This window comes from Erythrolamprus reginae, chromosome 6 (genome assembly GCF_031021105.1).
Source record: "Erythrolamprus reginae isolate rEryReg1 chromosome 6, rEryReg1.hap1, whole genome shotgun sequence".
NCBI lineage: Eukaryota > Metazoa > Chordata > Lepidosauria > Squamata > Dipsadidae > Erythrolamprus > Erythrolamprus reginae.
The window spans coordinates 59,609,402-59,627,482 of record NC_091955.1 but is presented as its reverse complement, the minus strand read 5'-3'; the positions used below and the strand labels follow the sequence as shown (position 1 = coordinate 59,627,482).

The following is an 18,081-nucleotide window of genomic DNA, read 5'->3' as shown; positions in this document are numbered from 1 at the left end:
GTTGACTGTAACATATGGAAAGATTAGGACTGGGTATGTAAGAGACGTGCGGTAAAGTGTTACATGAATTAATATATGAAATAAAAAATGTTATTTGTGATTTTTTTTTTTAAATATTTAAGTGAAGGATGTAATAAATCTGAATTAAAATGATCTAATATAGTTGATGAGATTGTGTGTAAGGAAAAAATACCCCCTAGTTTTTGAGATGTTTGGATGGATGGAATGACTAAAATATCATTCAAGAATGAATGGATTGCACTAGTGGAGAGTGAACTTTGAATTGTTCGGTCCTTAGATTCTCTAAGCTTGGTTTTCTTCTTGCGGATGTTTTATTATCAGATTAGGTAACATCATTAGTACTAAAGAGAAGTTTGTTTGTCTTACAGCTTTGTGTAAATTTGGACACAATGTATTGATTGATTGATTGATTGATTGGTTTTGTTTAATTGCAATATTATTGTCTGGTGTTTATTATGATCAGGTGCTGCTTCTTATCTGGGTATTTAATAGGTGTGTGATGACAAGAAATTGCTTCAGACTGTTCGCCTTTTGGTTAACTTTTAATTTTTCCCTTTGAATGGTTCCCCTCGCCCCCATATATGTTGAAAGTGGAATGCAAACCTTCTAATAATTCTCTTGCATTCTTAAAAGTATCTTGATTTAAAATGTATACAGTACAGCTTTCTAGTTGAAAGGGTAATTGAACACTTTCTCTCCTGTGAAATTAATTGTATAATGTCTTGTGATTGCCAACTTCAGAACTTTGCAAGATCCAACTTATTTATGGATGCATTCTGCCTGTTTGTCCTTCATAGTATTTTTCATAGTAAATGATTGAATAACTCTATTTTGACTTTAATTACCAAATCTTTAAATTTGCTTTGTTGTTCTGTAGGCTTTGACAATGTCTACAAAGAGGTTGTTGCAACCTACTGGTGGATTCTGAAATGTTTTTGATGTACAGAAGAGGTAATTTTTTGTAAGTTGTAATGGTGGATTGGTTGATTGATTAGTTGTATGGATAGACCCTTTTTAATGAAGTTGTGTGGGTATCACATTGCAAAATGATATATAAATAGACTCTGCTTTCTGGTGTTCTGGGTTACTGCAATGCATTTTTGCTCATTTGAATATAGTTCTTATGCAGTTTCTTTTGGTATTCTTGGGTTGTTGCTATGGTAGTTGAGTACTTGGTTAGCGTGGGCTGCTTTATAAAGCATTTGGATTTATGGTTTGCCATTGTTTTCTCTGCTAATGTGAATATCCAAAAAGGGTAGTCTTTTAGTCTCTTCTCATTTTGTGAATTCATTTACATTAAATGTGTTGTTGATTGTGTGTATTCTCTAAATGTTGATTTCTTGCCATTTTATGAATAAATTGTTGTGGGTATATATGAAATTAGAAATTCAAAGCTTGGTGAGTGATGCCACTCTCAAATCAATGGGAAAAATTCCCCACTGATATTTTGGGGGGAAATTGTACTATACAACATTTGGAATGAATTGAGGAGATGAAATGAATGAATGAGTGGGATTGAGACAACAGGGTACCAATAAAAGTGATTGAGCCATCCAGTGATCCAGGAAGAAATGGGAGTTTAGTTTAGTTTGATTGAGAAATTAAAGTATGAAAGTATGATTTATGGATTTAATTGTTTATGATGAACAAGTTAGATAATTACTGAAGGACATAAGGATGATGAGAGGTTCTGAATACAGGACGACTAGTAGGTGGATACCCGTGCTTCTCTACAAAATTGAACTATTTAGCATGAAATAGAATGTCTAAATTCCCAGCCGGTATGCCAGATGAGTCACGTGCTGACCACGCCACTAGCAGTTGGAACATAATTCTTTTCAGGTGAGGAGAGGGAGTAGAACATCTAACTCCTTAGCATCAGAGTGTATTGATAATAATATAAGAAATAATAATGATCTGAGGGTCATTTCAAAAAAATCCTTCTTTAGCAAGCACCTAGAAGCTAAGAGGAATATACCTGCTAAATTTCAAGTTTGTAGTCTTTACGGTTCTGGAGATTTCGTGATGATGTGTGAATGGTATTTAACTTTTTTCCGTCCAGGAAAAAATTTCTGGAAATTGTTAAATTTCATTCTATTATTTTCAACTAATTTTTCTAAAATTTACCACAATCATATTGAATTTTATTTAGCTTAGAGGGGATGGCTCCATGTAAGTGATGGGCAAGTATGTATGTGCAATTCCATTTGCACGAGTAACATGCATGTCACTGTTCACACAAATTAAGCATCTGTGCATATGCTCGCCTGTTGCTTGTGCAAGTGGGGATGTGTGTTTGGGTGCTTGCCCACCACTTATTCATTGTGGTTCCAAGCAACTGAAAGACCGGTACTGAGCTGCGGTCTGGGGGTTGTGGACCCATTGTGTATAACTCTAGGACTTGGTGCTGATCTCTGCTTATTGGCCAAGGGAGCCAGTATTGTCCAAATACATTTTTATGGTCATATGGGCAGCATGGCATATAGATGATGATATCTTTGGAAGGGTAAGCATTTGTTAATTGTACGTATTATACATATTGTACATATTATACATCATGCCAACTTTCTGGCAATTGTTTTAAATATGTTCATTACATTCTTTCAAGATGATGGAACAAGGTTTAATTACTAAAGAAGATGATTTATTTTGAGATGTGTATTAAGTGCTGACATGAAGTACGTACGTTTATCCAGTACAGTATACTAGTTTCTGATAGAAGAAGGTACTTATATAACAATTAGCGCTGTGCAGTAGTTTGAATATCATCTGGAACTGTTGCTACAGAACATATGGGAACATGAAAACAGCATCTGCCTAAGAACTACACAATCATTAAAAATGACATGTTTCCTTTCGTAAGTCATAGTGATAGGTTATGGCTAATAATGATTTAAATTTGCAGGGTTAAACTGAGTTGCTAATAATCATTTCATTCTTTCTAGTACTATTACTATTTAATATAATATATAACTTTAATATTTAATATTAACATAGCATATTTAATATATAGCTTTACGCTAGACTTATGCTAGTAGTGCAAGAAGAAATCTAATTTCTTGTTTCCATGCAATCCTTTCCTCCCCAGCCAGGATAAACTATAATATCTTAGCACCACTGGTGTAAAACTAGCACAGAGCTAGGAAGAAATCATAGTAGTTTATGCTGGCTGGAGAGAAAAGGATTGCAATAGAAGCAAAAAGTGACTGGATTTCTTTTTCTTGATTGTGCCATATGGCCCAGCAAGGGAGTGGCCTTCTCTACTGAGTTTGTCAAAATATAAGTAAGCGAATGGTGATGGGTGGGGTATGGAGGAGGCCCATAGGGCTTTGGGGAAACCAAGGGGCAGGAGGCAGAGTATGGGATATCTCAGAGGGCGGGGGAAGCCTCTTGGGAATTCCTGTGCCTGCACTAGGCCTCCCTTGGTTTCTCCCATTCCTGAGTCACCCCATGGTTGATCCATACATTTGTTTAAAAAATGCATTTGAGAAAGAAGGGACGGTGATTCATTTAATGTAGTTCTTGACATGGGCAGGCTTCATTAATGTTGTAAGTCAAGGACTACCTGTATTAGCCAACTTCTGTAATGCTTCTGATGGAGTTATAGAAGTATAAATCATAGATGTATTAAAGTGTATAAATCCTTCTATTTCCCACCATCCAGTCAGAGCTGAAGGAGCTTCTTGGATGACAAGCAAAATGTCTTCAAAGAAAAACTAGAAAGTCCATTTGCCCCTTGAAAAAAAAGAACCTTTGGGACAATCATGACCTGAATGACTGAGAACCTCTATAGACTCTTCTGATGGATGAACATTATTTCTAAAAATCACTTGCCTAAACTTGTTCATTTCTTGCTTTTCTTATTTATTTATAACAGTTTGCTTTCATGCAGGGAAATTCCTTATCCCGATAAACATTATCTTTGCCTTTTGCAGTTGGACAGGCTACTTCTGAAAATGTAGTAGTTGATAGGCATTGCCCAAAAGAATTTAGAAGAAGAGCAGTTTCATTGTGAAACAAATAATTCCAGTAGAAATTCTTTTATTTGACTATGACTCTTCTAACCAAGAAAAGGTATCTTATGTATGCAACACTAAATGGCTAACGATTGCCAATGTTTAATATCTGGCAGATGGGACAAAATGTTTTAAATTGCTTTGACAAACTGGTTTCTTTGTTTCTTTGTAGTTTAAAAATATTTTTATTTGTCTTGTACTCATTCTACACACACATTTTGTATTTTTACGGCATTGATTTTGCATGATTCCCATGCCATTCTCATCTTACATGATTCCCATGTCATTGTCAAACTAAAATTGCAAAACTTCTACTTTGATTTACAGTACTGAAGCTCTATGGAGCTTTGAGCCAGGCCATTTCCACAATTCTAAAAAATTGCTTCACTCACTATCCCATTGCTTGAATTTGAAGATTTCTAGTATGTTTCAGAGTTAACTTTATCAGTGAAGTGATCTTACAATTTTTCACCCAATTGCCTAATTGACTTTGTTCTGCCTATTGTCAGTATGCAGCAAAATATTGTGTTAGCCCACCTCTATTTCTAGGATTGAGTTAGCTGTTCTTTGATGAAAGATTGCCTGCAAAGTATTAAAGTTATGCTACATTATAACTTTAAGTGAAGAAGAAGGAATGATGTCTTGAAGGCCATTGAAGGTCTGAGCAAAATTTTCCTCCAGATAACATATAACGCGAACTGAATATTGGAAAGGCTGGTGATTTATTTCTCCTTTTTTGTGTGAAGTGGATCCTGAGAGGACTTTTGCTTCAGGAGATGGGACACTAACTGTCTAATGAATCTGCATTCTCCTGTTGGCTGATTTGGGACAGCATTGATGACCTCATGGTGTTCTTTTTGTACTTGCAACCAGTCTGAGTTTGGCAGGTATGATGGGTTCCATGTAGAGCTTTAACATATTTGGAATAATTTGCAAGTGGAGAAACAGAACAGTGTGGATTTATTGTTTTTAATGACAGTAGGTATTTCAGAATGTTGGAACATTTTAGATTTTTCTTTTTTCTTAGATTGAAATGATTTCCAATTCAATGATACAAGATTAAAATGATGTGAACAATTAACTGGTTGGAGTAATAGCTTGTTTGAATGAATAAATGCAACTTTTTCTCTAAAAGGACCTACCCGTTTCCAACTGGCATCTTCTCTGCAAGCATGTATGAAACTTGTATTAAATAATGCAAATTGGATATGTGCTAACTAGTTCAATAATTGCCTCCTAATTAATGGAGCCCAGCATTAATTTACTTTGCAAACAGAATAATCAATTTAATGTTGCTGTTCATAGGAAAATTATGCATACATAAAATCCTAAGAGGTAATATTGAATACTGAATTAATATCTAAATTACACTGTAAATTTCTTGAATCTAATTTATTATTAATAACAGCTCTAACAATGAATTTTATATTGTAGTGAATAATTTTGAACCACTCTACTTCATACTAAGGAAAAGATAATATGAATTTTTTTATAGATGTTATTGATTAATTTCATCTTACTTTTGATTATATAATCTTTCCCCATTAATAAAACTGTCAGTTGCCCATAGTGCATCAAAAATGAATGCATTTCCCCCTTTTCCTCTAAAATACATTTTACAAATATAATTTTCAGTCAGAGCACTGATTTTGTGGACTGTAGAAATTAGAACTTAGCACACATATGAATGTGTACTTCTGTAGCCTTGCCACCTTGCACCATTTTTTAAAAAACAGTATGTTGGAGTAGTGAAGTACAGGGTATCTGTATTATTAATGAACTCTTCTTCCCTTATCTCTGACCTATTATGGATTTGGGTTACACAAAATTGAATGGGAATGTGTATTCTCATGTGAATTAAAAGGGTAAAAATGAGTTGAGCTATATCCGCAGTCACCTCAGCTCAATCACTTTCAATTTCTTGTGAAAGAAAGGGTTCTTGCAGAGTTAAAATTGATTGAATTTTTTCACTTGTGTGCTTTGCAATGGGGGAGACAGGATCCCGATCTCCTCTTGAAGCCCATTACAATGCGGGCCACAGTGTGACCCTGCGGCGCCTGGGCTTGGCAAAAAAAGGTAATTTCTTTTCCTGCAGAGCTGCCTGTGTTGGGATTTTCTGCCTCCCCATCAGCCAGCTGAGCGTGGGTTCACTGCTCCTGGGCTTGTCAGCCTTCAGATGTCATTCCCACCACCCAGCACAGGTTCAGGGGTGCACAAGTGTGTGGGGGGAGAGAAACAGAGGGAAGCAGAGAGAGAGAGAGAGAAAGAGAGGGAACAAGAAACATAAAGAGAGGGTGAGAGAAAGAAAAAGAGAGAAAGGTAAAGGAAGGGAAAGAGAAATGATATTACAAAACTTTTTTTTTTATTGTTGCTAAACATAATGTTTCAAAAGCAGAAAAAGTTTCCCCAAAGGAGTCTTTGAGGGCTGAACACTGAGAGGCACAGCGTTCCTCTGTTTTCTGTGTTCCCACCCCACGCTGAAGCAAACTAAATGGGCCGAGGTCTCCCTGCTAAGCGACCCTGCTTGCAAATTCTGCCGAGCGTGGCTCCAAACATTTGGCTTGTGCATCCCTCCTGTCCACTGCCACAGTGATGGGGAAAGTGCACGACCTGCCTGCTCTGCTCTTGCTGACCGGAGGTGGGGCTCCATGCTGCCACCTCCCAGCCAGAGTGCCACATTTGTTTGCTTGCTCATTGCCTATGAAGAAAGAACTGCGCCCAGGCCCTCATCACATGGGGATTGTGGGAGAGAGAAGGTGGGGGACAGGATCCAGGTTGGAGTTGCGTTATTTTGTGTAGATCTCTAATACTTGGCTTTGCCTGCCAGCCTCCATTCCCCCTCCATAGCCCACGTGATTGGATTCACATGACACATGAAGCTGGACAGGAAAGCATAGATGTATGTATGTATGTATGTACTGTATGTGTGTATGTGTGTGTGTGTAGAGTCCCGAGTACTCGGAGAGGGGCGGCATACAAATCTAATAAATTATTATTATTATTATTATTAGATAGAGATAAAGAGAGGGAGGGAAAGAGAGAGAAACAAGCAGAGGGAGAGAGAGAGACAGAGGGAAAGAGAGACAGAGAGAGAGAGAAAGAGAGAGGGAGGGAGAGAGAATGAATGAAAGAGAGAGAGAGAAAGAGAGAGACATAAAGAGAAAGAGAGGGAAAGAAAAAGATGGGGAAAGAGAGAGAGGGAGGGAAAGTAAAAAATTATTACAAAGGTTTTTCTTTTTTTATTGTTGCTAAATGTAATACAGTGGTCCCTCGATCATCTCGAGGGTTCCGTTCCAGGACCCCAAGCGATGATCGATTTTTCGCGAAGTAGCGGTGCGGAAGTAAAAACACCATCTGCGCATGCGCAGATGGTGTTTTTACTTCCACCGCCGCCCGCCCTTCGCCCGCCCACCCTGTTGCTCGCGCCTGGGGTTTCCCCGCGTGCGTGCCGCCCGCCCGCCCACGCTGTTGCTGGGGCCGCTTCCCAGCTGGGGAGCGGAGCTGGGGTGTCCCCAAGCGCGCGCGCACCGCCCGCCCGCCCACGCTGTTGCTGGGGCTGCTTCCCAGCTGGGGAGCGGAGCTGGGGTTTCCCCAAGCGCGCGCGCGTTGCTGGGGCCGCTTCCCAGCTGGGGAGCGGAGCTGGGGTGTCCCCAAGCGCGCGCGCACCGCCCGCCCGCCCACGCTGTTGCTGGGGCCGCTTCCCAGCTGGGGAGCGGAGCTGGGGTTTCCCCAAGCGCGCGCGCACCGCCCGCCCTCCCACGCTGTTGCTGGGGCCGCTTCCCAGCTGGGGAGCGGAGCTGGGGTGTCCCCAAGCGCGCGCGCACCGCCCCGCCCGCCCACGCTGTTGCTGGGGCCGCTTCCCAGCTGGGGAGCGGAGCTGGGGTGTCCCCAAGCGCGCGCGCACCGCCCGCCCACGCTGTTGCTGGGGCCGCTTCCCAGCTGGGGAGCGGAGCTGGGGTGTCCCCAAGCGCGCGCGCACCGCCCGCCCGCCCACGCTGTTGCTGGGGCCGCTTCCCAGCTGGGGAGCAGAGCTGGGGTTTCCCCAAGCGCGCGCGCGTTGCTGGGGCCGCTTCCCAGCTGGGGAGCGGAGCTGGGGTGTCCCCAAGCGCGCGCGCACCGCCCGCCCGCCCACGCTGTTGCTGGGGCTGCTTCCCAGCTGGGGAGCGGAGCTGGGGTTTCCCCAAGCGCGCGCGCGTTGCTGGGGCCGCTTCCCAGCTGGGGAGCGGAGCTGGGGTGTCCCCAAGCGCGCGCGCACCGCCCGCCCGCCCACGCTGTTGCTGGGGCCGCTTCCCAGCTGGGGAGCGGAGCTGGGGTTTCCCCAAGCGCGCGCGCACCGCCCGCCCTCCCACGCTGTTGCTGGGGCCGCTTCCCAGCTGGGGAGCGGAGCTGGGGTGTCCCCAAGCGCGCGCGCACCGCCCGCCCGCCCACGCTGTTGCTGGGGCCGCTTCCCAGCTGGGGAGCGGAGCTGGGGTGTCCCCAAGCGCGCGCGCACCGCCCGCCCACGCTGTTGCTGGGGCCGCTTCCCAGCTGGGGAGCGGAGCTGGGGTGTCCCCAAGCGCGCGCGCACCGCCCGCCCGCCCACGCTGTTGCTGGGGCCGCTTCCCAGCTGGGGAGCAGAGCTGGGGTTTCCCCAAGCGCGCGCGCGTTGCTGGGGCCGCTTCCCAGCTGGGGAGCGGAGCTGGGGTTTCCCCAAGCGCGCGCGCACCGCCCGCCCGCCCACGCTGTTGCTGGGGCCGCTTCCCAGCTGGGGAGCGGAGCTGGGGTGTTCCCGCGCGTGCCGCCCGCCCGCCCACGCCGTTGCTCGCGCTGCCGCTGGGGTCTTACCGGGGCAAGAGGGGGAAGACCCAGGGAAGCCGCCCAGCTTCCCAGCTGGGGAACTCCACCATCTACGCATGCGTGGCCATAGAAAAAAGGCACGCATGCGCAGATGGTGGAGTTTACTTCCGGGTTGAAAACTCGCGAAATAGCCCTTTCGCGATGCTCGAGGACGCGAAACTCGAGGGTTCACTGTATTTCAAAAGCAGAAAAAAATGAAGGAGCAGAAAAGTGCATTTATCACATTTTTCTTAGAACAATTAGCTGAACTCTGCATAGATTATGATTTTTTAGGTGGTAAAATCTCAATGTTCAGGTTAAATTGCTGTGTTGGCACTGTGATAAATAAGTGGTTTTTGGATTGCAGTTTGGGTACTCGATCACTAAAAGGTTCGCCATCATTGAGTTATATGGCCCATAGAAACAATACCTGTGCTGAAGTTATTGCTTTTACATTCTTGCAGGGTATTTATCTCTATATTCCACCATAAGCAATCAAACTTTATCACAGATAATTAAGCATGGAACAAACATTTTGGCACAACAGTCGAGCAGGATGCAGTTTCTTTCCTTTAGGCATAGAGGGGACAATAATAAGAGTTTCAAGTCCACTCAGTATTTTATTACATAATATGGCACTATTTTGTCTATATAATGGCAACAATTTTTATTCAGTATTGTAGTGCATTTTTGTAATAGTATGACGTGGATTTAATTATTCAAATTTTAGTGTGAGAGAATATATTTCCTCCCATTAAATATTGTATCTTTTTAAGCAGCTTTCTCTTGTTTTTAATTTATAAATAAATTAATTAATTAAAGTTTATTGCTTTTGTTATATTGATATATTTTAAATCCTTGACTTTAGGAGACTAACATAGAGAGGAGAAAATTGGGAAGAGAAATTTGGGAAAGGGCTGTACAGCATACATGTAGTCCTTGACTTATGACCATAATTGAGCCCAACTTTTCCGTTGCTAAGCAAGACAGTTGTTAAGTAAGTCATGCCCCATTTTACAAGCTTTTTTGTCATGCTTGTTAAGCAAAATACTGCAGTTAAGTCAACATTAAATGAATTTGGTTCCTCCGGTTGACTTTGCTTGTCAGAAGCCAGTTGGGAAGGTCACAAATGGTGACCACATAACCCTGGGTCACTGCACCTGTCAGGCCAACACATGCCAGTTGCTAAGCACATGGATTTTGATCATGTGGCCATAGGAATGCTGCAACGATCATAAATGTGAGAACTGGTCATCACTTTTTTCAATGCCATTGTGATCATGATTGTTCGATGAATGATTGCAAGTCAGAGACTACCTGTACTTGGATCCTGTCATTGATCTGCAAAACGATTAGACCACATTTCATTCTATTCGTAATCTCTGTGCATGGTTTTCAGATTTATGACCGCTGATTATATTCTTCTTCTTCTCCTTTCATTTGTTATAAACACTTTATCAGTTCAGAGTCCTTTAATTTTTCATGTTGTGGAACTCCTGTTGAAAAATACAGTGTGTTACTATTATCCTACAAGCAGATTTCTGTTACTTTCAAATATAACATTCCCATATACAGTGATCCCTCGGTTTTCGCGATCTCGATCTTTGCAAAACGCTATATCGCGATTTTTCAAAAAATAATAAATTAAAAATACGTGCGCGGTTTTTTTTCTACACCACGGTTTTTCCCGCCCGATGACGTCACACGTCATCACCAAACTGACGTCTGCCATTGCTGGTTGGCCGAAATCTCGGTCAATCAGTGTTGTTTGCTCAGCGTGCTTTGAAACTTTTGGAACTGTTGGAACTTGTTAAGACTTGTTGAAAGATGGCTCCTAAACGTTGCACGCAGAGTGGAGGCGGCGACACTAAAAAGAGCAGGAATATGCTGACAATTAAGGAGAAAATTGAACTTTTGGACATGCTGAAAGCGGGACGTTCTAATGTAGATGTTGGTCGGCATTATGGGATCAACGAATCGACTGTGCGATACATTCGGAAAGACGAAAAGAAGATAAGGCAAACTTCTCAGATAATGTTCAACAAGGCTGCAAAAAGAATGGTGACGCCTAGAAACAAACGCCTTATGAAGATGGAAGCTGCTTTGTCCGTGTGGGTACAAGACTGCCGCAAAAAGAGCATTGCTTTGGATACGAACACTATACGAACCAAGGCGCAGCAACTGTACAACCGTCTTGCAGACACAGAAGGAGGCGATGCAGATGAGGGAAACCCAGGTGAGGGCTGGGGTTTTTTATTCTGTCATTATTTAAGTGCTTTTTAAGGAAGGAGGGAGGGAAGGAGGGAAGGAAGGAGGGAAGGAAGGAGGGAGGGAAGGAAGGAAGGAGGGAAGGAAGGAGGGAAGGAGAGAAGGGAAGGAAGGAGGGAAGGAAGGAAGGAGGGAGGGAAGGAGGGAAGGAAGGAAGGAAGGACTGTATGCTTTCATTCAAGTCACTTCTCTCTCCCTTTCCTGTCATTCTCTGTAGATGAAGGTGCTGGTGACTCTGAAGACCCCCAGCCATCAACATCTTCTGCTTCTTCAGCCCCAGCCACATTCACAGCAAGCAAAGGGTGGTTTGAGAAATTTCAACGGCGCTATGGCCTGAAGAGTGTGTCATTGCATGGAGAAGCTGCCTCAGCAGATACAGGTGCAGCCGAAAACTTCGTCCAGCGCACGTTTAAAGACCTAATTGCAGAAGGGGGCTACCTTCCAGAACAGGTGTTCAACATGGACGAAACAGGCCTATTCTGGAAGAGGATGCCTTCACGGACTTTCTTGATGCAAGATGAAGCCAAAGCCCCTGGCTTTAAGGCCATGAAAGATAGAGTGACTTTGATCATGTGTGGGAATGCAGCAGGCTTTTTGATGAAGCCAGGGCTAATTTATAAGTCACAAAATCCAAGAGCCCTCAAGAACAGAAATAAGAATGCATTGCCAGTGTACTGGATGCATAATCCTAAAGCATGGATTACAAAACCCCTCAGGCGGGACTGGTTTCATCAGTGCTTCATCCCACAGGTGCAGGTTTATTTGGCTGCCAAAGGACTCAATTTCAAAGTGCTTCTCCTAATGGACAATGCTGGAGGCCATGATGACCTGGCACATGAACATGATGGGGTGCAAGTCGAATTCTTGCCACCAAACATCACATCGCTTATCCAGCCGATGGATCAAGGTGTTATCCGCGCATTTAAGGCACTGTATACGTGCAATTCTCTTGGAAGCATCGTGGAAGCAATGGATGCTGATGAAAACTTCACATTGAAGGCCTACTGGCGTCAGTACACAATTGCATCTTGTCTGAAGAACATTCAGAATGCCTTAATGGATATGAAGTCACAGACAATGAATGCCTGCTGGAGGAAATTGTGGCCAGAAGTGGTGCATGATTACAAGGGATTTGCTCCCGAAGAAATTCAAGATGCTGCAGTCCAGAACTCTGTGAAGCTGGCACAGGCACTGGGTAGAGAAGGCTTCATTGACATGACACCAGAGGAAGTCAATGGTTTGCTTGATGAGCATGGCCTACCGCTGACAGACAAAAATCTGGAGGAGCTGACCAGGTCAGCGAGTGAAGAAGAGGAGGAAGCGGAAGCTGAACAAGCTGAGGAAGAAGAAGATGTTGGCCTAGCGCTTGAGCGGCTTGCAGAACTGAACAGAGCTGCTGCAAATGTATAACGCATGGTAGAACTTTGGGATCCCAACATGACTCGCTCTATACAATTTAAGGCCTTCCTTGACAACACCTTTGCATCATACAGAGCCATGTTAGCCCGGAAAAAGAAAATGCGCCAACAACTGCCCATAACTATGTTTGTCACAAAAACCAAGAGGTCTGTCACACCATCACCTGCAGCGTCCATTGTAGATATGGTGATAGAAGAAGATCCCGATTTATCCTAGTTATGCTAACCCCCCCCCTAAAAATGTAAATAAATATTTGTTATTATTTCTATCAGGATGACTAAGTGTGTTATTCAATGTGTACAGTACAGGTACAGGTAGAGGTACAGTACAGTAATTAAGGGGATGGGAAATGGTAATTTGTGGGTTGAAAGTGTTGGGACTGAGTGGCATACAGAAGAATGAATGAATGACTGGGTGAATGAAATTCAAACACAGGTGAGGGCTGGGGGTTTTTATTCTGTCATTGTTTAAGTGCTTTTTACGAAAGGAAGGAAGGAGGGAAGGAGGGAGGGAAGGAGGGAAGGAGGGAGGGAGGGAAGGAGGGAGGGAAGGAGAGAAGGGAAGGAAGGAGGGAAGGAGGGAGGGAAGGAGGGAGGGAGGGAAGGAGAGAAGGGAAGGAAGGAGGGAGGGAAGGAGAGAAGGGAAGGAAGGAGGGAGGGAAGGAGGGAAGGAGGGAAGGAAGGAGGGAGGGATGGAAGGAAGGAGGCGGGCATTCTAAAAGCCGAGAAGCCGTTGCCACAAGCGCTGCTGAAGGAGGACTCGTGCCCCAAGAAAGCCGGTGAGAGGGGCGAATCGGGCGGGCAGGGGGTAGCGGCGAGGAGCCCGGAGGTGCTGGGGGGGGGTGGCCGGCATGAAAAACAACCATTGCCAGCCTCTGAACTTTCGTCGCTCCACCATCTGCGCATGCGCGGCCATGGAAAAAGGGCGCACATGCGCAGATGGTGTTTTTACTTCCGCACCGCTATATCGCGAAAAATCGATTATCGTGAGGGGTCTTGGAACGGAACCCTCGCGATAATCGAGGGATCACTGTAATCTATTACTATCATGTGTTCACTATGTTCATCTTGAAACTGAAAGAGAATCTTTATTCTTGAATAGTTTGAATGATATTGTGCCACAACCCATTTTTATTGAGTGATATTGTATAATATGTTACTGTATGTACCACACTTTGCAGTAGAAATATAATTTATAGATTTGTTTTTCTGATTTCTTCAAATTTTGGATATAATTATCTAATTATATTTGGAATTTGGATTTTTTTTGTCTAGAAATAACATAGTAACTTTCATTGTTTGCTCTTTAGACTGATAACCATATAGTTACTGGATCGTAGAACTAGATATCAGTTAAATAGTCTATAATAAGGAAACAATATTTAATGTGAACAGATCAATTCTAGTTTATTTTCTTGACTTGCTAGGTGCACCGAACATTCTAGTTTTTTTGGGTATGTACCCAAGTCAAATAGTAAATTCCTTTTACGCCAAAATGTTGTGTGAATTTTCTTTAGATGAATGATTGAAATTATGGTCAATTTTCCTATAAATTCAAATATGTCTTTGATTTTTAATTATTTTTGATGTTTTATAATAATTTCCCATTCTTGATCTTTACTCTAGATTGATTGATTAAATATGCATCATCAAGTTGATTTTGACTGTGTGGTCACTAGGAGTGAAAAATGACTTGGTGATAGATACTTAAAAGGCAACCTCATTTTGTCATTCCAAGCAATTATCATTCTGTTTTATGCCTCTATATTTTGTCAACTTCACTTCTTTTGTAAAAATGATCCTAATTACTTATTTATCCAGGTGCTAACTTCAAAACACTGTTGTTACTACTTTGCCTTTCTGACAAGGCACATTTTTCAACCTGCTTGCCTTCATCTCAGTTGGTATCTTGTATTTTTCTTGGGATTTCCCCCCCACCTCTTTTCCCATAAGCAGATATTCTTAAGTATAAATATATGATGTACTTAAACACTATGGATAACAATCTGGTTGCAGTTCGCTACACTTCTATAAAAGGTTCTTAACTGATTTATTATTTTTGAAACATGTATTTTCCAGGTTTTAAAAATCAGCTTACTTGGCCATAGAAAGCGCATTTTGGCCTCATTGGGAGACAGACTTCACGAAGACCCACCTCAGAAACCACCACGTTCTATCACCCTCAGGGTAGGTTCCATCAAATCCTTGTAATATCTGAAGTATACATTGCAAGTCATAGCATCTAACACAAAGATAGAATATTGAATAATTGAATGTACCACTATTCAGACAATTGTTACATTTGTAAATTTTTAAAAAGGGTGATTTGGCTTATAGTCAACAGAACTTGCTTTGTGAGATGAGATGAGGAGGGGAAATGATGAAAATCAGAATTTGGTCTTTAAAAAAACCTATTTTATTGCAGCTTAATATTTAGCAACTAGAATGCTACATACAGGTAGACCTTGACTTATGACCACAATTGGGACTGGAATTTTAGTCATTGTGGGTATAAATTGGGCACCACGTGACTTGACCTGATTTTTCAACTCTTGTTATATCACTCATTAACCGAATTATGCAATCCTAAACCTTGACTCACACACTCATTAAGTGAATCATACAGTCTGAATCCACTTTCCTGGATGGGTTATTTTTTTTGCTGGAAATGGGGAAAAAAATGATAGAAAACAGGAAAAAACAAACAAACAAACAAACAAACAAACCTAAACTCTAGAAATTAATCAAAAAAATTCCACAAAATTCAAGTTCTACTTACTTACTTGCTTACTTATCTATTTAAATGGTCATCTATTGTAAAACTTTGGGTTACTCACAATCTGACCCTATTCCAGTGCTTGGGGAAGAGTCTGTTCTTTTCCAGTTTATTTGTGAGGTAATCTCAGAAATAAACTGACCCCATTCCAGGTAAAGCTGTAAAAGTGATAATTAACACCTTGATTTGCCTTAGGAAAGTTACAAGATGACAGTATAACTCTTACAAGATGGACAAAGCAAGGGACATCCAATATTGCTTTCCCTGCCACATTCTGGACCAGTTGTAACTTCTGGATTATATTCAAGGGCAGTCCCATGTAGAATGTCTTACAATAGTTCAATTGGGAAGTCACTAAGTATTAACATAACTGCTTAGTTGTTGTTGTTTTGTTCACAGTGTTAAATATTCAATTAAAATCAATTCTTCTATTTTTCTTTTTATTATTATTCTGATCTGTAACTTAGCCTTATGTAATATCTATGTATTGCCAAGGACTACCTATATTATAAGGGTTATGTAGTCAGTTTTGACCCATATAAGAAACTAGTTTTAAAGATCTTCAGTAAGATCTCCAGCCTTCTCAGATATCGATATCTTAATACTTGTCCATAATGACATTGAATCAACTGACAAACCACTTTCATTGAGAGCATTTTAAAATGGTTACATATTAAACTGAAATTGTACTAGCGGTTCATAAATTCATATTTGACCTGTGAAAATTCTTCAAATACTTGAAGAGCAATCATTGTTATCACTTAAAGCTTTATGAATTCCTTCTGGAAAATTGTTTTTAGCAATACAGGTAATTCCTTGTGACTTCTTTTATGTGTATAGCTTTGCTAATGATGTATCTTATATGTTTATATGTGTAGCTATTGTAATATTTAAAGAAAGATCTTTAAATTCTATAAGAAGTGAGAATTCAAGTTATTGAATTATCGTTTTCAGTTCATGAATTTCCTACATTTCTAAACACTGACCAGTAATGGTACTATTGTGTACTCAGAATTGAGTATACCCAGAGTGTTTTATCCATGTTATTAATATGAATTGAACAGTGCAGATGTCCTTACACATTTAACTTGAGTAGTATTTCTCAACCTTGGCGCTTGAAGATATGTGGACTTTAATTCCCCAAATTCCCCAACTAGCAAACTGATTGGGGAATTCTGGGAGTTGAAATCCACATATCTTAAAGGTGCCAAGATTTGGAAAGACTGATCTAGAGTACTAAGAATAATTTGTTTATTTATTTATTTATTGGATTTATATGCCACCCCTCTCCGAGGACTCGGGCTAGCTTACAACATATAAATAATGTTTATAAGTAATAAATAATATTTATTTCATGCTTCCACTTTTTTCTTATTTGATACAGGAACCCAGTGGTAATCACACTCCTCCCCAATTGTCTCCTTCGCTCAGCCAAAGTACTTACACTACTGGTGGTTCCCTGGATATACCACACATTATCATGCAGGGAGATGCAAGGAGAAGAAGAAATGACAGCTACTTTGACGATATTCCTCGGTCAAAACTGGAAAGACAAATGGCACAGGTAAAGTTGGAAAATTCCATGTTCATTAGAAAGGTATTTTTAAACATTTGTTTCCCTAGCATTATCTTTCAGAAATTGATGTTTGATTTTTTTTTTTGCAGCTGAATTTGCCTCTTAGTTTTATTTTTTTTAATTATTTTTTAGGAAAGTACATTTTTCCTAGTGTTTTATAGAATTATGTGAACTTAACAGTTATTTGTACTTGAACAATCCTGGGAGATGTGAATAAAATAAATGTGTAAAATGAAAAAAAAATCTACTTGCCTTTGAATAAAAGAACTACATTTTATTGTTCATGATGGAAAACCTATTTCTTCTTTGTCTGAATGATACAGCCAAGCCATCTGGTAACTGCTGGTCTAGAAACTAGTCAGCTGTGCAACAACATGTTGCAGCATAGAAAAGTTAATTTAGTAATCCTTATCCTTTTACTCTATTTTACTCCACTTTCTTCCCCTTTGGTTTTATTCTTCCTAGTGATATATCAACACTGCTATTCCTGAATATTTCACTGACCTATTTTGCTTTATTTTCATTCTTCTTTTCTTCCTTAAGATAGTGGTAGTTAGTAATGATATGTGGTGGTTATCAGCTTATCAGGATGATTTATTCTGATTCAAACATGTAATATTCCTCACTCTTCTATGTAGATGATGTAGTTTTTACTACCCAAGGAAAATAGAGGTAATTATACAATATAGCATAATTTTAAAAACAATTTTGTAGCAATACATTTTCATGTAACTCATCTAAAATGGCTTAGCCCAAACAGATGTGATAAGGTGTAGAATGAGCCTGTTCTTTGCTGCCTACATGACTTGTATATTCAGGAATGCATGTCACAGAATATTCATTATAGAGAGGTGAACTTCTTTCAGTTTGTCTGTGGGAAAGGGAAATATTTTTTGACATAGAAAAGACTTTCATGTATGTGAACTAGGCTAGTAAAGCTGAAAATCATTTGGGAGATATAGTGACCATTTCTCATGAATTTCTTGTGAATTGTTGGAACAAATTGCAATATAATTGCAGTTCAGAATTCTTGACTGTTGAAGTTGTGTAAGTAAGCTGTGATAACTTTTGTATTTTTTAAAAAACAATTCAATATTTTTGGATGGAAAATAACTTCTCAATTAGTTTTTTCTAATTTAAACTATTTTTAAAATAATTTGGATAAAGATTTTACAATGGAACAATTACAAA

The 18,081-nt window shown here is 41.0% G+C and overlaps 2 protein-coding genes across 6 annotated transcripts in view; both read left to right on the top strand.

The window, feature by feature from the left end:
- ANKS1B (ankyrin repeat and sterile alpha motif domain containing 1B) overlaps positions 1–18,081 on the top strand; it is a 325,146-nt gene that overhangs the window by 274,346 nt on the left and 32,719 nt on the right. For all 5 annotated transcript variants that reach the window (XR_011559489.1, XM_070755905.1, XM_070755906.1 and 2 more), the window contains 2 exons: positions 14,618–14,725; positions 16,699–16,878. Coding sequence is in view for 4 of the 5 variants with exons in the window: in XM_070755905.1 (XP_070612006.1) it covers positions 14,618–14,725; positions 16,699–16,878 (288 nt within the window). In the remaining variant the exon portion in view is untranslated. The remainder of the gene's footprint in view (positions 1–14,617; positions 14,726–16,698; positions 16,879–18,081) is intronic.
- Positions 10,744–14,177, top strand: LOC139168897 (tigger transposable element-derived protein 1-like). Its single transcript, XM_070754666.1, has 3 exons — positions 10,744–11,088; positions 11,338–11,572; positions 14,165–14,177. The coding sequence occupies exons 1-3, from the start codon at positions 10,773–10,775 to the stop codon at positions 14,175–14,177; spliced, it is 564 nt and encodes a 187-aa protein (XP_070610767.1). The 5' UTR covers positions 10,744–10,772.